Source organism: Curcuma longa, chromosome 15, assembly GCF_044706935.1.
Source record: "Curcuma longa cultivar G26 ecotype Majalengka, Jawa Barat chromosome 15, ITB_CL_G26_1.1, whole genome shotgun sequence".
NCBI classification, from domain to species: Eukaryota; Viridiplantae; Streptophyta; class Magnoliopsida; order Zingiberales; family Zingiberaceae; genus Curcuma; species Curcuma longa.
Genome location: NC_133875.1, coordinates 1841643 through 1860907, shown reverse-complemented (window position 1 = coordinate 1860907; position 19265 = coordinate 1841643). Strand labels below are relative to the sequence as shown.

Here is a 19265-nt window from a genome sequence, read left to right as displayed (position 1 = left end):
GAAAAGAATAGCTCAGTGAGGATGCCTTCGCTCGAGTAAGCTCTTTTATTAAGCTTTGGGTTAAGAGAGTCAGTCCGGGACTGGGAATGTACGTACCTACCAGAGCAGGTTCCCCAATTACATCACTAATCGACTTGATTAATTTAATTTGTATCATTAGCCTAGTCATCCCAACTCACATGAATCTCAATTGAGATGGCGGAGATATCATCACCATGTGACATGGTCAAGTCAAAAATCAAGTTGAGCTGTGACAGTAAGTCAAATAGAGCTCGAACTAGATCTGACCAAGCTCGAGCCGGGTTTGATCGAGTTCAGAGAAGACCTCAAGTCAAGTTTCTATGAGTCTCACCCGAGTTGGGTCCATCCCAATTTGAAATTCTGATTTAACACAGCGATTATTGAAGTGTCGATCACCAACGAGTGTGCCCCTCAGTAGAAATAAAAGTGGTGTGCCCTTTGAGAATAAGGGTTATCCTTTCATTTTCTATATAAAGGTAATTAGTTGTAGCATCAAGCAAACAAGTTCTATTATTCTCTATTCTCTTTACTATTCATTTTCGCCTTTCATTTTCTTCATTTTTCTTTGAAGTCTAACTTAAACATCAGAGGGGTCTTACCGATCCTTGGCTCAGCTGCCCTCCTAAAATCTTCCTTGAGTATTTTTAGACCTCTATTTAGAAGATCTCTATAGTACTCGGGGTGAAAGCCGACTTGATTGAAGTCCGATGTGAAGAAAACTGACTTGATTGAAGATTGGCTTGATTGAAGCCCGACCTATAGAAAGTTGACCTGACTTATATTCAGTTGGTCGAAAATGCTCGATTGTGGTTACTTAGCTGAATCGTCCCATCCCATAATCTTGGACAGAATCATCAATAAACCAATCAAATCAAATATATTATTCGATTTATCAAACATAAATAATAAAAATTTATTAGAAATCTAAAGTATGTATTATTTCAATAATTCTTTGAAATTTTTATTATTTAATTGAGCTGGAATCCAATTAACTTGGAGGTGTGATTGATCCAAGAGCAAAGAATTCTTGTTGCATTGTAAACGCTCTCATAGGTATATATCTAAGAGATACACCAAGTTTCAGATTCATCGTTGTTATTGTCCATATGGAATAATTAAACATTTATCGAATATATGAAACTTAAATTATTTTTAAACCTTGAACAACCTCTCGACAACAAAAATTATAGTCTGTTGTATCCAACAGAATTAGAAGAATTGATAACATCAACTTTGGCTGCTTCTTGTTGCTGAATCGACTGGTTCTATCAGGAAAATATATATTATACAGCACAAGCCACACTGATCTTACAATTTACCGCAATCGAAGCTCGCCGCAATGAACAGCCACTCCACCATGAAACCAGCCAAGATTCTCTCCCTCACCAGACGCAGAAACCAGTTGCCACTTTCTTGAACAAATCCAAACGCATATGATCCAACAACAAGTCTGAAGGCTCTCCATTTCCGAGCCTTCTCGTACTCCTTCAGCGCTTCCTCAACCCTGCGATTGCGATGCTCTTCCTCACCATTTCCTCCTCCGCAGAGAGCATCCCCCAAACACCTGGCCAGCACGACTCCATCTTCCAAGGCCAAGCAGCCTCCTTGGCCGAGGTCAGGAGTCATGGGGTGGAACGCATCGCCTGTCACGCAGGTGTTTCCCTTGCAAATGTTTCCGCTCAGCAAGTTTAATGGCGATCTGTATCTTAATGAAGCGGACGCCACGCTGCTCAGCTCGCTCTTTTCTATGATCTCGACGACTTGTCCTGGTATTTCAGAGGCTTTCAACTTGCCGAGCACAAACTCTTTCAACTTCAAGGCGTCGTGGATCCTCTCTTTCTCTTCGTTGGAAGCCCAAGTGAAGAACCAGTAGAGGCTCTTCTCGTCGCAGGGTAGTACCCCTGCTCTGAATCCCTCTCCGTTGTAGTGCCTGATCTCCGGCTTCATTCCATGGCCGTTGGGGAGGACAGTGAAGCCACGGGCGGCGTGCCGGCCGGAGAAAGTCGACGGCTTTAGGCCCAGACATTTGGAGACGACCGAGTTGATGCCGTCGCAGCCGATGACCACCTTAGCCTTGAGCGTCGATCCGTCTGCCAAGTGGAGGAGCTTCGACTCGCCGGAATCTTCCATGGCGACGACCTTGGATGAATACCTTATGGTGCCGTGGGGAAGCTCCCCGGCGAGAGCTTCCACTAGGAGGTTCCTCCTCACGCAGCGCACTTCATGTTCCTTGGCCGGTAGTTTCGTGACGAGCGAAGCAGAGGAAGCAGAAGAAACGACCGCTCTGCAAAGATTAATTTAATAGGTTAAGTCGGAATTTTGAGATCGGAGATCATAGTTTGGTGGGATACGAGTTACGTTTGCAGGCGGAGGTGGTTGCGGCGGAGGGAATCACCGACGCCGAGGGCATCGAGAGCTCGCCAGGCGTTGCCCCATACGGTGAGGGCGAAACCAGCGGCCCGCAGCTTGTCGGAGGACTCCAGGACCACGCTGCCGAGCCCCTTCCGGTGAAGCCCGACGGCGACGGCGAGGCCGGCAATGCCAGCGCCGACGATGACGATCTCCTCGGTATGGTCCATAGGCTCGCCGGAGATTGAGTAGGGGAGTGTTATAGAGAGTGAATTGACGAGGCCAGTGGTGACGGCTAGAGGTTGTATCTAGCACTAGATTGGGAACCAATTAAATAGAAAGAGGGTGTTGCTCGGCTTCGTTGAGATTCAAATCTTTATTTTTTTTTTATAAGTCTGTTTCATCGTAATCAACTCAGCTATGTCTCGGAGGTTACCTTTAACTTAACTTACGTTAGATGAATATGATTCATCATTTGAAATAATCCATTATTTATGATTTGTGAAAATTGGTGCTAACTGTTTGTTAGTGAGTCACAATCCCTGGTCCTGTACAACCCTACCATTTCAATGAATTGATTTTGAAACTTACAAGAAGAAGAGACAACTCCAGTCATTGTCCTTCCTCACCTAAACCCTAAAAAAAACCTTTCAGTGTGTGTATATGTGCTCCTTTCCACCTTGGCCTTGCTCATCAATAATTTCATTCAAATCTACTCAATTAAAAAAACACAACTCCACTCATTATGCTTCCTCACCTAAATTGATTGCTATGTGTATCATGTGTATCATGTGTGTGTTGTGTTCCACCTTAGCCACAGAAGTATACTAAATTGATTGCTATGCTGTAGCAATTGATTAGGCGGAGGAATGCGGATTTGGATATTTCGAAACTTTGGCAACGTGGTTCAGTAAATTGTCGAAGAATTTTGGTGAACTTTGTTAGTAAGCAAAGTAAAAGGATGATTGTTCCGGTTGAGAACTGCTTCAGGACACGTCACCGGACCTCCTCACTGCTAGCTTTGAACAGTAGATAATGATGGGGGCGATGACAGTTTCACAATCGTCAGAGACCTCACCGGAGCCGACGATGAGCAGCAACAGCTTCAGGGACGGCCTGCGATCACAGCAGGGAACGTCAGTAGGAAGGCCAGGGGGTGCCCTAGCGCGACCACTCCGACGATCAAGTCAGGGACGAAGGAAGAAGATGGTGAACAGTAAAAGAGAGCAGTTGAGGGAATGAGAATTCCAGAGAGAGCTACCTGTCATCGGGAGTGATCTTTTTAAGAGGAGATGAGCGTGCATACCTGTCACGTCATCATTTAAGGAATGTCTCATCATGATTAATGAAGTGACAGGAATAATCAAATTCCTTGTCCCATCGCCGGTAAAGCGTTATGTTGTCACTATCCCTACAGACGACGGAGAGATAGCATTAATTATTGGGGGTGTGGGCTTGTCAGATATCATGATGAGGTGGGCCAGGACACTGTGAGGAGTGTATTCAAACTAGGGTGTTGGCATACGTGAGCAGGAGCTAAGTAAGGCGAATGGAATGATTCGGCGAGGTTCTTGCCGAACGAAAGGATTCGGTACATAGTTCGACGAATGCAGGGATTCGGCGCGTAGTTAGCTGAATGGAGGGGTTCGGCGTGTAGTTAGCCGAATGGAGGGATTCGACATGTAGTTAGCCGAATGGAGGGGTTCGGCGTGTAGTTAGCCGAATGGAGGGGTTCGGCGTGTAGTTTGCCGAATGGAGGGGTTCAGCGTGTAGTTAGCCGAATGGAGGGGTTCGGCGTGTAGTTAGCCGAATGGAAGGATTCGGCGTGTAGTTAGCCGAATGGAAACGATGGGGTATGGGGACGGCCGAATAAATACACTTAGCTGATATGTGCCTGAACTACCTGAAGGTATTGCTTCAGCGGGTGCAACCTATGCGACGGGACCAGCCTTAGACTCGAGTCTGATCATGACTAGCCCCCTGGGTTCATCCCGGAACAATGATCAACCAGTCCATCCTTCTTTTTATTGTTTTCCCTGCACTTTCTTGCCTTAATTAGCTGCATTATGTAGCCCTCAACTCAAACTGCCCTCTTTTTGGCTGTCTCATCTGTCTCTTCTGATTCCACCAGCTGCCTTTCTTATTCCCTTCCCTTCCCTTTAACATGTGCACTTTTAATTCGTACTGTTTTATCTTCTGCACCTATAGCTTTCCTGTGAGCAAAAAACATCTTTAATTATATTAATGACTTGTTTTTGCCTTATTGTTGAAGGAGGGCACACCTTGGGCTTTGCCCACTGCTCCTTCTTCCAGAACAGGATCCACAACATCGACAAGACCAGCGACGTGGACCCCAGCTTCATGGCGCGACAAATAATTTATGATACATTCATGAGTATGATTTTGATATTCTGCGCGATCCCCTCGTGTCCTTCCTCACCTAAAACCTACAAAACTCTTCCTGTGCATCGTGTATCATGTGTGTGCTCTGTTCCACCTTAGTCACAGGAGTATACTAAATTGATTGCTATGCTGTAGCAATTGATTAGGCGGAGGAATGCGGATTTGGATATTTCGAAACTTTGGCAGCGTGGTTCAGTAAGTTGTCGAAGAATTTTGGTGAACTTTGTGTTGGAAATATGAATAGAAACAATGAAATGGAAGGATGGAAAAGACTCTCGTATGGAGGACTTTAGTCTCACATTGATAGTTGAAGGGCAACTTGGTTGGTTTATATTGTATCACAAGCATTGATGTTGTGAACAAATGCAAGGGGAGAGGCCCTCTCTCACGCGTGGGTGCGCAGGGAGGGTGCAAATCCAGGGTCCAGATTGCATTGCCCGCAAGGTAACTTGTGTGCGAGCGCGACCTACGCGCGTCGAATGTCGGACCGATCAGGGCATAATTTGCCCAAGCAGATGAACCAACATTTTGCCATTCCACCTGCAATGAAACGGACAAGAGTATTATCGTTGAAACAAGTTAATTAATTGGAGATATGGTGCGAGGTTATAAAAGAGGCAGCGATGGGAAGAGAGACAAGAGCATTCTCGATCCCTCTCTTCCTTTCTTCCTCTGCTTTCCCTGTGATAGTTTTTTGGTGTAGTCAGTTCGTCGGAAACGATCCGGTATTGTCGTTGTATCCTGGGAAATAGACGTCCGTCGTGAGGGGCGAATCTGTTTTAAGGAAACTGCGTTGAACGCAGGCCTCGACCACTCATCCACTCGGCCACTCGGCAGTTCGGCCATTCGGCGGTTCGGCCACTCGGCTCGGTCACTCGGCGGTTCGGCCACTCGGCTTCGGCCACTCGGCTCGGCCACTCATACTCGGCGGTTCGGCCACTCGGCTCGGCCATTCGGCAACTCGGCTCGGCCGGCCACTCGGCTCGGTCACTCGGCAGTTCGGCCACTCGGCTTCGGCCACTCGGCAGATCAGTCGGCAACTCGGCTCGGTTCGGCAGACTCATTCGGCCACTCGGCTCGGCCATTCGGCAGCTTGGCCATTCTGCAACTCGGCTCGGCCATTCTGCAACTCTGCCCGGCAGCTCAGCAGCTCACCACTCGGCAGCTTGTCAACTCGGCTCGGCAGCTTGTCAACTCGGCTCGGCAGTCGACCACTCAGCCATTCAGCTCTCTCCGGCAAAGTAGAGTCTAACACTTTGTTAGTAAGCAACCAGTCCATCCTTCTTTTTATTGTTTTCCCTGCACTTTCTTGCCTTAAGCCACTGCATTATGTAGCCCTCAACTCAAACTGCCCTCTTTTTGGCTGTCTCATCTGTCTCTTCTGATTCCACCAGCTGCCTCTTCTTATTCCCTTCCCTTTAATTTGTACTGTTTTATTGATCTATAGCTTTCCTGTGAGCAAAAAACATCTTTAATTATATTAATGACTTGTTTTTGCCTTATTGTTGAAGGAGGGCACACCTTGGGCTTTTTGCCCAAATACATTCATAAGTAATTCAAAAAACATCCACAAACAGGATCATTCACGTCGACAAACAACTCATAAACCATCCATGATACATTCAAAAACAATTCCATCACATGGTTCAAAACATCGTATATTACATTCATCATTCATTTAAAGCATCATTCATTGTTCAAAACAATTCCATAATAAAAAAACATACATCGCATCCAACACATCCAAATGATAAAAAGGCTATTTAGCATTAGAAATCAACAGGATTTTCTACTAAATTAAAAATAAAGCATAAAATATTGGCTGATTCAGAATTTAAGTACCAGAATGATAATTATTAAAGTTTGAGGAGTACATTTCAGCAGTGGCGCCAACGACGTCGTAATGGTATAATGCAACGTCCCGAACATTTAAAGTTAAGGCTCTTTTTAATGATGGTGGAATAGATTTTTTTTTATATTAGGGAGGCTTATCCGGTTCGATAAGGTTAGCTTTTATTTTGCCATTTAGAGTTTAATTTTTATGTCAATTTTTGTGCATCATATTGATGTGTTCTAATTATAATGAAACATAGTTATTTCTTCATATGAGTTTTTTGTGGGGGCACACTCAATATATATGTTATTTAGTTAATGTTAATGTTTAATTTTAGAGCATGCATAATTTTATGATTATAAAATTTAAATTTTATTTGACTTTATTAGTATCAATATCCTAGCTCCGCCCCTGCATACATCACATCCAACACATCCGAATCTAATACATCCCAAATTTAACATATCCAACTCAATACTTATAGTAAGTACAATACGATAAATTATTTAAAAAACAAGTACAAACTACTCATATATGAAAAAATTTTGGTCATATATAATACAAGGGCAAAACTACTTATAAGAAAAAAAACATAAACTGATAAACACAAGTTTCACATATTTTAAAAAAATATACCTTAATTAGAGTTTAGATATATGATGATGACGATAGAATATACCTGTATCAACATTGTTCCTGAAAAGATGTAATAAAATTAGAAATGCATATGCATATAGTATTAAAATTAACATAACTATTTTATATGTTTTATGAATGATAAAAAAAAAAACTACTTCAGAAAATTGTTGTTATTATGAGTTAATTATCAGCGGTGTTTGGATCTTAAGTCTTCGTGAGTCAAAACGATGCGGCATTTGAAAATTTAGACTTCATCTATCTATGAATTATTGCATTTGCAACTCTACTAATGTCTTGACCCGATCTTCCATCTACTGTTGATCACTGACACGAGACTGCTTCATGCCATCATCGGATCTATCAATTCTTAGTTTTCTTTTATCAAGCTTTCCGTTCGAGAAGATGATAAAATGGGATGACCCCTGAGCCTGGAGCCATCACACGATCAAATGCGACTTTTGCTTGAGAGCTAAGGTGATAGAGGGAGTTCTTTTTTCCTTCCATTGACAACATCATAATATATCTCATCAAGCATATTATCTGACGAAGTTTATAACTTCTCTCCCTCTATAGCAAGTTAAGACGCGTGAGCAACTCAATTAGTGATTTCATCTAATGTAAAAAAAATTATTAATATCTAATATATAATTAATAAAGTTAGTAATTGTTAAATGTGAGTGATAATAAAATGTATATCTGCTTATGTCTATGGTCTTTCATCGAGCATTGACAAAGGTGTCTTCCTTTTTCTTGTGTGTATTGCAAATCTCAACAAGTGACGTCTCTGTAAAGTATCAACCTTCATACATAAATTTTTTTATAAAATTAAATAAGTTCATTAATAATTAAAAAATTATAATAAACCTTTATAGTAAACTTACCAAGTCTATTGCATGCTCTACAATAGATCATGATTCAACCGTATGCTCGTGGATTCGGTACTAGAGCCAGCGACCTTGGTATTTTTATTGTTTCTAATAGTCGATGCATTTTGCTACCATTTTTTTACAGTCCAAGTGTTCTTTCATAAATCCCAAATCTCATCGGTACATGAGATGGTCTTGTTCCCTTCTTTCTTTACTTATATAACAAGTTCTTATATAGTTTTGTACAATAATTATTTCATGTTTCATGAAATTGTGTCCTCTGTCTTAGCTCCCAAATGTATTTTTTTGCAATAATGTTGAGAAAAATAGAACAAAAGGATATTAAATTATATAATATCAATAATATTTAAATTACTTATCAAAAATTTTCCATAATAAAAACCTTTCACATTTTGATCTACAATACTTACCAATCCCTAATAATTCTCAAAGTAATCTAGCCATCTGCTGCAATATTTGACATGATGCACGATCTGCAAAATAATATTATAACACTTACACATGCCAAATAATAAAAACAATAATTGGGATACCTAATAGACCTAATGAGATTTATACCCATTGTGGGTTGGTCTTGTGAAAAATAGGGACCCATGGAAAGAGCCTCTGCTACTGCACTTGCTGCCCAAACAGAGTAAGTAAACTCCTCACAAATGGTCATGGGGCCGACTGTGTGGGACCGCTGGATGGCGAATTTCACCTTTTGCAGAAGAAGAGTAAGTAAACTCACCCTCAGCCAAATTTGTCTAAAAACATACGCATTTTTGTTCGTAGTCTGATGGTGGTTTGTTTTTCATGTAGAGCTTCCAAAAAGGCTAAAAAATGGATAGGTCAGAGGGAATGCTGTTAGTTCCTACAATTTGTTTTGCAAACACTAACATGTTGGGAATAACTGCTGGAACCTTTTGTACCTCCTTTTTTGTTTGCTCCAAATTACATGCTATATATGCACCTGAAACCTAAGTGTTAACTTTCTAATTGTGGCATTGAATTTTTTGTGTATCCAGAGTTTCTTGTGCTTAATGTTTTCCTTTCCAACTGCAAACTGCATTCAAAATGTCTTTAAAGGGTGCGACATGCTTTAATATCTTTAATTATAAACTAAGCTAAGCATTTCAATTGAAGATCATATCAGCATGACATTTGTTCACATGTATTCCTAACATTTGATGGATAATTTGAAATAGAATAAATTATTTCATTTCATAATTAAAGTAGAACAAATTTTCTACATCTATCAATTAAGTTGTGCTACATAAGATGAATAATTAGGCAAATGGACAGATCGAATGGTGTGGGAAGGGCTAATATGCCTATGATAGATTGATTTATTGGTGGAAAAAAAAGGGTTTCTAATGCTTATCATTTTTTCATGCCACGGGGTTTGGAGGTAGTTTGGAGTCCGGTGGTGTGGAGGCCAGAAGTTATGTCTAAACATCGATTTATCTTGTGGATGTTAATTAAATGGATACTTGAGGACCAAGGATCGCGTGGAGTATGAGCCTAACAAGTTGTGTGAGTTATGCCAACTTCATGAAGAAACCAACCACCACTTATTTTTTGAATGCCCCAAGGTTTGTGAGGTATGGGGCAGGGTCAAGCATTGGCTCGGTATTGGACAAAATTTTACTTCTTTTGAGGAGATGCAACATGTTCTTGGGCGACATTTCAAGAATGGACGACAGAAAACCAAGGCGTGCTACCTTGACATCTCTAGCTTGATATATTATATATGGGAGGCACGAAATTGAAAGTGTTATCAAGGCATTATCCCGAATTTTGATTGGATTTTTCGCAAGGTGCAGGTCCATGTATATCGGTTTGTAGATCTCAAGCCACGGTAACATCCAAGTTGTCGGTGGCTCTGTTCCTGAGATGAGATTGATTTTGTGAACTGGTATTTTGTATGGCCCGTAAATAAGCATGTAAGTGTTGTGATGCATGAGCATGTGGGGCTATGGTGTCTAGGTGTTGGTGGTATCATGGAGTTTAATGTAGTTTCTTGTGTGATGTGTCATATATGTGTGCTCAAAGGCTAGTATTGTTTAATTTGGGCTATGATGCTGATCTTTTGATTATATATTTAAGGGTCTAACCTCTTTTATTTTATATATGAATTATTTTTTTTAAAAAAAATAATTAGGCAAATGGATGTGGTAGAATACACCCTTTTATCTTTGGTTTGGAAAGCTTAATTTTTATTATGCATTTCATGATTAAATATTAAACAGTTTTTAATATGCATAGTAAATATTGCATTTTATTTTTTTAAAAAAAATATCAATTCTCTTATTTATGCATTTTGTTAAAACCTTATTGTATGATAATTTAAATTTTAAGATGTGACAATTATATTGAAGGGAAGTTTCAATAATAATTATAATCTTATTATATTGGTCTTGTGTAATAATTCTTATCATATATGAGAAACAACTAAAAAATATTTAATAAATAAAGAAATGTGAATTTTAATATAAGAATAATATATTTAGCATGCTAAAAGGACAATTTTAAGTGTGAGTCCAAAAGAAATCAATATAAAAGTGAATAAATGCAAAGTATAATTTGTATTTATTATTTAAAGTATTTTAAGAGAGAATTTTAATTTGTATATTCTCTAATGTTTTCGATAAATTGGTCATGGGATGATGACGGCTAACATCAATTATTTTTAAATTGATTAATTTCTATTTTTTTTCTTACAATTAAAGTCACTTATCATATAACAAGAACATATGTATTAATATAAATAATTTTATGACTTTAAGAAATATTATATTTTATAATATTGATGTGTAATAATTATAATAAAGGGCGTGTTTTGCATAATTTTTAATTATTCGGGCGCATTTTTGATAAATCTCATATATCGCGGGCGTTTTTAAAAATAAACATTCTCTATTTATACCTGGTACAGGCCCAGTTCCGCCTCTCACTCGTCATCTGAGAGCGCGTCTTCTGCCTTCTTCCAGCGAGAAGTGAGGTTGATCTGAAGAATCCATGGAGACGATTGAAGCCCCAACTGAGAAAGTCATCATCGATGATCCTGATCCCCAATGTTCCTCGGATACCGTAAGATTTCATCATCTCTTGATTGATCCTTTTTGATTTATCATTCTTTTTTGTTAATTCTTGACGATCTAGTCTCTGTTCGGCATTGCCAGTCGATCGAGAAGATTGAAGCCCCAGATGCGGCTGTCGCTGCCGATCCCGCCTCCCAATCTGCTGAAACAGTAAGGCGCTGCCCCCCATTTCGTTTGAGTACTTCTTTGATTTTGTTTCTGGATGTTCTGATCATTCTTTGGTCTTGGGCGGATGATCTCGTGAAGAACGAGGTCTTCGATGATGCGGTAGGAACTACAGATCCAGCCCCCCAATCCTCAGCTATTGTAAGGCTCCACCATCTCAATGCTTTTCGATCTCCCTCTATGCTTCTTGTTGTATATTGCATGATCAATCTTTGGTTCTGATGGCTAACCGTGAAGGCTGAGATCCCAGATGCGGCCACCGGCAGTGATCCTATTCCCCATGTAAAGAACCCATCATCGACTCTTCTATTAGGATGTCTTGCATAGGTTTTTTTCTTTTCGATTATCTCTCATTTTTTGATTCTAGTGGCTGATTGGCAAGACAGATTCGAGATGAGGCAATCGCCGTTCAGCAGAGAGAGCTGAAGTACCTGGACTTCCTGCGTGTGGCGGCGATCAAGATGACTACGCTGGTCGCGGCAGTCTACGGCTTCGTCAAGAACTGGGCCGGCCTGTTTAAGCCCATCATCGATCGTGGTGAGGCGATGGTCAGTCCAGTATGCAAGCGCTACTCTGGAGTGCCCTTCGCCCTCTTCCGTTTTGCCGATCAAAAGGTTCGCTTGCTTCTATTTTTTTTCGATATTTCTGTTATGCATATTTTTTTATATGTTACATAATTGTTAGTAGTTGTGGTCATGTGAATCTTAATATTCTCTGTGTACATTTGTGATGTATATGGGAAGACTTGTAGTCCTTATTGACCGTGTTAGTCTTTTATATATATATATATATATATTAAGAAAATTATCATAGATATAGGGGAGATGCTATCGAAATTTTTTAGATAGTCATCTCTTGGAACGTGACAATTTAGTGGTATCAGAGCTTAGATTCATTTCTTTGAATTTTCGTTGCATTCGTGGTATATCAATTTAGTATATCAGAGCTTAGGTTTATTTCTTTGAATTTTCGTTGCATTCATGGTATATCAATTTAGTATATCAGAGCTTAGGTTTATTTCTTTGAATTTTCGTTACATTCGTGGTATAGTCGTATCTTGGAACGTGATAATTTAGTGGTATTAGAGCTTAGATTCATTTCTTTGAATTTTCGTTACATTCGTGGTATACCAATTTAGTAGTATCAGAGCTTCGGTTTATTTCTTTAAATTTTCGTTGCATTCGTGGTGTACCAATTTAGTAATATCAGAGCTTAAGTTCATTTCTTTGAATTTTCGTTGCATTCGTGGTATACCAATTTAGTAGTATCAGAGCTTAGATTCATTTTTTTTAAATTTTCATTGCATTCGTGGTATACCAATTTAGTAGTATCAGAGCTTAAGTTCATTTCTTTGAATTTTCGTTGAATTCCTGATCTATCTAAAATACCAATTTAGTTCGTCCGTCTTCTCACCTTGAATTGAATCAAAATGATTTTTCTAATGTCATTTTCTAATGATAAATCTAGAATCGAAATTCTTGAATCATTAAAAGTATTAACTAATTTCTTCATCTTGCACCAGATAGAAATCTTGACAGGGAAGCTGAGCCATATGCTGCCATGCTCCATGAAAAGGGTGGGATTGAGGGTTAAGTCCGAGTTGTGCGAGGTGCGGCGCATCGGCCTCGTTGCGGCCGTGATGAACCACGCGAAGAAACTATATGCCGAGCACGACCACGAGACGACGGTGAAGGCAGCCTGGCGGTGGGCGATCGACCACATCCCTCTACTTTGGCGTTCAATCCGCTTACTTCTCTCCATCGTTGTCTTCTATAATCGGGCAGTGATGTTCCTGGCCGCCATCGCTGCCTGGCTTCCTCTTGTCAACGTTGACCGCATCGCTAGAGTCTTGGACGGGGGAGAATCGATAAAGCGGAATATGATTCCGCGATCATGATCTTCTTGATGAAAATTTTTATTAGTTTCGGTTAAACAAATAATAACTCTTCACTTTTGCTTTTCTAGAACATACAATGGTTGTTACAATCGCATTTTATGTCAGCTCTTACACAAAATATTTGATTTCTAGTTAAGATTTTCAATGAGTTTTTTCCTTCTGTTCATTATTATTATTATTGTTGTTGTTTTAAACTAATATGACAAGGTTTTAGAGAAATCATATATGTGGTGTGTGTTAATGTCAGCCCTTAGTATCAATTCGGATTGAGTGAAATTCGAGTTGGACTCAAGTCCGACTGATATTGTGGCTAGCACCACGATCTGGTTCCTCTCCATCTCAGTGTCCGTGTGGATATCATGGAGGCGCGAACACACTGATCGTGCTGAGATCCGTCAATTTTTTAAGGCAAGAGTTGCTGTCGGGATTACGAAGGGCTCGCATCAAAGGTAATTTCGATTCTAGTAGATAAAATTAGTAAAACGAATATGGTTTCACATGGATCTTCTGGAGGGGATCCTTTTTCCGCTGCGTTTCATGCTGCTAAAAATTTTTTTAGGTGCATGCACATCACTACAGCGTGACCCAACTTAATATAAGATGGAGGTTTCTAAATATCTTTCTAATTATAAAGTTTTAGCATTCTTTTTTCCCCAAGTGAAAAAACTATTCTCCTTAAATTACACATCGCGCGTGGAATGAGCATTACGTGCATCGTGAAAAGTTAAGAACAACATTAAATTTTTAAATAAAAATTAAATAAATCAAATCGATAAAATATCAATTGATTCGATCGAAAACTAAATTAATCAAAATAATCAAATTTAATTGAATATTCAACTCTAACTGTGGGATCCATATTGAATGGTGTTAATACTCAACCCTAGATGTAGAGTCGATAATTACCTTTTGACATTAGTGTGAAAAATAAAAGACCAATAATATTATTTGAGAAGATCATATATATTATTTTTTAAAAAAATTTAGCTAAGATTTTGAATGGGATTTTTTTTCAATTTTCTCCCTCTCTCTACCTTCTTTTAAATATCTTTATACTGTTATTATTGTTATTGTTATTTTTAGTTAATATGGCAGGGTTTAAATGAAATTAGATATGTGGCATGGCCGAGTTCAGCTTTGGAGGTTTCTAAAAATCTTTCTAATTATATATACTTTTAGCCTTCTTTTTTCCCCAAGTGAAAAAATTGTTTTCCTTATAATTACACCATTCTCTCAAGCCACATTCTCTCCTAGTCAGCTCATTCCATCGCCAGATGCGGCCACCGGCAGAGATCCTACTCCCCATGTAAGAACACATCGACTCTTCCATTAGGATGTACTCTTGCATAGTTTGTTTCTTTTGAATTACCTCTCATTCTTGGGCTTTGGTGGCATGGCAAGACAGAATCGAGATGAGGCAATCGCCGCTCAGCAGAGAGAGCTGAAGTACCTGGACTTCCTGCGTGTGGCAGTGATCAAAGTAGCTACGCTGGTCGCGGCAGTCTACGGCTTCGTCGCTTTCCCATCCTCATTATCGAAAGAAGCGAAAAGCCAAGAATGATCTAATCAAATATTTTCAAACTAAATATCAATTGATTCGATCGAAAATCAAATTAATCAAAATAATTAAATTTAACCGAATATTCAAAATTAATTGTGAGATGGATATTGAAGGACGTTAATACTCGGCACTAGCTCTTGTGTCGATATTAAAGAACGTTTGGGGAAGCATTATCACTTTTTACCAGAGTGTGAGAAATAAAGGGCTAATGGTGTTTATCAATACCATATATCTTTCTAATTATTTGCTTTTAGCATTTTTTTCTTAAGTGAAAAAATTATTTTTTTAAAAAATTATACTTCTTCGCGTGTGGAATGCTTTCCCATCTCCATTATTGAAAAATCAAAAAGTTAAGAAAGACCGAACTGAATTTTTTAAAATTAATTAAATTTAAATAAAAATTAAATAAATTAAATAAATCAAATCAATAACATATTAATTGAAATAATCAAATTTAATCAAATATTTAACCCTAGCTGTGGGTTGATATTGAAGTACGTTTAGGATGAGCATTATCACGTGTTTATTTGAGAAGATCATATATATATATATATTATTTAAAAGAATTTTTAGCTAAGATTTCAGTTTTTTCCGGTTGTTATCCTCTCTCTCATTCATTATTTCTAAATATTTTTTTTTTTCATTTTCATTATTATTATTGTTATTTTTAAATTACACTTCGCACGTGGAATAAGCATGCACGGACACCATTCTCATTGTGGAAAGAAGCTAATGGAATCAAATTTTTTCAAATCCATCAAATTTTTAAATAAAAATTGAATAAATCAAATCAATAAAATATCAATTGATTCGATCAAAAATCAAATTAACTGAATATTCAATTTTAACTGTGGGGTCAATATTGAAGGACGTTAATACTTAGCACTAATTGTGAGATCGATATTGAAAGGCATTTGAGGTGAATATTATCATCTTTTATCAAAGTGTGAGAAATAAAGGACTAATGATGTTTACTTGAGACGACCATATATATTATTTAAAAGAATTTCTAATTAAGATTTTCAATGAGTTTTTTTCCTTCTACATTTTTCTAAATATCTTTATAGTTCAATTATTGTTATTGTTATTTTTAACTAATATGACAGAGTTTCAGTGAAATCAGATATGTGGCATGGCCGAGTTCAACATCAGATGAAGGTTTCTAAATATCTGTCTAATTAATATATAGTTCCATTATTATTATTGCTATTTTTAGCTAATATGGTAGATGATCGAGTTCAGCTCAGATAGAGGTTTCTAAATATCTTTCTAATTATATACTTTTAGCATTCTTTTTCCCCTAAGTGAAAAAATTATTTTCCTTAAGTTACACTTCGCGTGGAATGCAGATGATAGACGTCAGTCTTCTCATTCCATTGCCAGCCACAGCCGCTTTCCCATTCCCATTATCTAAAGAAGTGAAAAGTTAGAACAGTTGAATTGAATTTTTTAGAATTAATTGAATAGATTAAATTTTTAAATAAAAATTAAATAAATTAAATCAATAAAGTATTAATCGATTAGGTAAAAAATTAAATTAACTGAAATAATCAAATTTAATTGAATATTCAATCATAACTGTGGGATCGATATTGAATTTTTTTGAATTAACCAAATCGATCAAATTTTTAAATAAAAATTAAATAAATCAATTTGATAAAATATCAATTGATTTAATAAAAAAATCAAATTAATTAAATAATTAAATTTAATCGAATATTCAATCTTAACTGTGGAGTGCGTTAATACTCAACTCTAGTTGTGAGATTGATATTGAAGGATGTTTGGGGTGAACATATCACCTTTTGCCATGTGAGACTGTGAAGTGCTGCGCCCCCATTTCGTTTGAATAGCTTTTTGACTTTTGTTTCTGGATGTTCTGATCTTTCTTTGGTCTTGGCGGATGATCTCGTGAAGAATGAGAGGTCTTCGACGATGCGGTAGGCACTGCAGATCCAGCCCCCCAATCCTCAGCTATTGTAAGGCTCCACTATCTCAATGTTTTTCGATCTCCCTCTATGTTTTTTATATTGCCACTACAAAAAAAATATCGATTAGCGATCGAATTTTTTATCGTTAATCGGTCGCTAAATCCGATTAGCGACCGATTCAAAAAATCATAAAAAATTTCATCGTAATTAGATTTAACGACCGAATTCGAATTCGATCGCTAATTAGCGACGAAATCTGAATTCGGTCGCTAAATTTAGCGACCGAATTCAGATTCCGTCGCTAAATTTATAAATCATTACAGAATTTTATAGTTAAAAATAGCGATCGAATACTAATTCAGTCGTTAAAATTAGCAACCGAATTCGAATTCGGTCGTTAAATTTAACAACCGAATTCGAATTCGGTCGCTAATTTCGTCATTAATAAAAATTTTTTTATCAAAATCTCATGATTAACGTACAATCATTAATAAAATTTTTACTCATACAATCTATATTTACAATCCACATTTAAAATCCATATCACACATTTATCTAAATGATAAAAAAAATTATTTTTTTATTAAAAGATAAACTTATTCGTACAGGAATAATTTTTACAATAAAAGATCAAATAGAAAATAACAATGGATGACACAACTCCGATCAGATTCCGTGCTCGCAGTAGTTCTCTATGACAGTCTCGCCAACGCAAAGATAGAGAAGAGTTGAAGCTTCTACCTTATGAAATCCTGCTTGCTGAGCTTCCATCCTGCTCAAACAGAAAAAATGGATGAATTTGATAAAAGAAAAGAAAAAGCTAAAAGTAAAAAGCCACCAACTAAATTTGATAAAAATAAACCAAATGATGTCATAATCATCAAAAATAAATCCTAAATAATTTGAAGTCTTCGTACTAGGGTAAAAGGATTTTAACATTTTGTAAATGAGTGGACAATTAGATGAAGATATAATCTAAAGCTCACATGCACATGCAACTTATCCTACAAGCATGCCCATTTTTTCGTAGTGTGCATGGTCAATCTACCATGAAGGCTGAGATGCCAGATGGGCAGTGATCCTACTCTTCCATTAGGATGTCTTATATAGTTTTTTTTTCTTTGGATTATCTCTCATTCTTTGGCTCTGATGGCTGATTGGCAAGACAGATTTGCAATCGCCGTTCAACAGAGAGTTGAGAGTACCTAGACTTCCTGCGTGTGGCAGTGAACAAGGTGGCTACACTGGTGGCTCTACGGCTTCGTCAAGAACTGGACTGTTCAGGCCCATCATCGACCGCGTGCCTCTAGAGTGCCCTTCGCCCTCGTCCGTTTTGCCGATCAAAAGGTTCGCCGCCCTCCATTTTCTTCTTCCTTTTGTCTTCTCATCTTGAATTGAATCAAAATGATTATTCTAGTGTCATTTCCTAATGCTAAATTTTGAATCGAAATTCTTTAATAATAAAAAGTATTAACTAATTTTTCATCTTACACCAGATAGAAATCTTGATTGGGAAGCTGAGCCACGTACTGCCATTCTCGGTGAAGAGGGCGGGGTTGAAGGCTAAGTCCGAGTTGCGCGTGGTGCGGCGCATCGGCCTCTGGCGGTGGGCAATCGACCATATTCCTCTACTCTGGCGTTCAGTTCGTTTACTTCTCTCCATCTTCATCTTCCTCTCAGCGAAACATAATCGGACGGCGATGTTTTTGGCCGCCGCCGCCGCCGCCTGGTTTGCTCTTGTCGAAGTCGACCGCATCGCTATAATCTTGGACGGGGAGAGTCATAGAGCGGATTGATTCCGCATTTTTTTGATTCCCATCCTTATTAGTTTCGATTAAACAAATAATAACCTCGCATATAACTGAGTTGGTTACGATGCAGTAGAGTTGCAGAAGAGGATAAGCATTCGAATTCTGATAAAGTCAGGTAATACCCTCTTCTTTTGCGTCGTGACCAACTGCAGTATACCCTCTCGACCAACTGCAGTATACCTTCTTCTCTTGCGTCGTGATTAATTGCAGTTTCTCGATTTACCTCTTCACATATGATTGTGGGATACGTCGTGACCAACTGCATTATACCCTCTTCTCTTGCGTCGTGACCAACTGCAGTTTCTCGATTTACTTCTTCACATATGATTGTGAGATCGACTGTGTGAACCGTTAAGATGGCGGATTCTACCTTTTGTAGAAGATTAAACAAATAATAACTATTTACTTTTGCTTTTGTGAATTTTATATCAGTTCGCTAATATTTTCAATGAATTTCCTCTAAGCCCGAAAGAATCGAAAAGTTAGGAACAACCTTCTTCTCTTGCATCGTGATCAATTGTAGTTTCTCGATTTACTTCTTCACATATGATTGTGGAATTGATCGTGTGGACCATTAAGGTGACGGATTCCACCTTTTGCAGAAGATTAAACAAATAATAACTCTTTACTTTTGCTTTTTTGTATAATGGTGTGAACCGCTAAGGTGACATATTTCACCTTTTA

The 19265-nt window shown here is 38.2% G+C and overlaps 2 protein-coding genes across 2 annotated transcripts; one reads left to right on the top strand and one right to left on the bottom strand.

Annotated features, from left to right (window-relative positions):
- Positions 1-1221: 1221 nt before the first annotated feature.
- LOC141846657 (monooxygenase 2-like) lies at positions 1222-2648 on the bottom strand. Its single transcript, XM_074734699.1, has 2 exons — positions 2380-2648; positions 1222-2305 (listed from the first exon to the last, which is right to left on the bottom strand). The coding sequence occupies exons 1-2, from the start codon at positions 2598-2600 to the stop codon at positions 1330-1332; spliced, it is 1197 nt and encodes a 398-aa protein (XP_074590800.1). The 5' UTR covers positions 2601-2648; the 3' UTR covers positions 1222-1329.
- Positions 2649-11124: 8476 nt separating this feature from the next.
- Positions 11125-13313, top strand: LOC141845837 (stress-related protein-like). The gene is made up of 6 exons (XM_074733839.1): positions 11125-11205; positions 11298-11366; positions 11463-11522; positions 11619-11677; positions 11767-11995; positions 12904-13313. Exons 1-6 carry the CDS (start codon positions 11134-11136, stop codon positions 13276-13278), a joined length of 864 nt encoding a protein of 287 aa, XP_074589940.1. The 5' UTR covers positions 11125-11133; the 3' UTR covers positions 13279-13313.
- Positions 13314-19265: the final 5952 nt, after the last annotated feature.

Excerpts from the sequence above, each read along its gene's own strand:
- LOC141846657 (XM_074734699.1), bottom strand. The coding sequence starts at position 2,600 with ATGGACCATACCGAGGAGATCGTCATCGTCGGCGCTGGCATTGCCGGC. Across the intron at positions 2,306-2,379 it reads AACCACCTCCGCCTGCAAAC|AGCGGTCGTTTCTTCTGCTT; the intron begins GTAACTCGTATC and ends TAATCTTTGCAG.
- LOC141845837 (XM_074733839.1), top strand. The coding sequence starts at position 11,134 with ATGGAGACGATTGAAGCCCCAACTGAGAAAGTCATCATCGATGATCCT. Across the intron at positions 11,678-11,766 it reads CCCCATGTAAAGAACCCATC|GATTCGAGATGAGGCAATCG; the intron begins ATCGACTCTTCT and ends ATTGGCAAGACA. Across the intron at positions 11,996-12,903 it reads TCCGTTTTGCCGATCAAAAG|ATAGAAATCTTGACAGGGAA; the intron begins GTTCGCTTGCTT and ends ATCTTGCACCAG.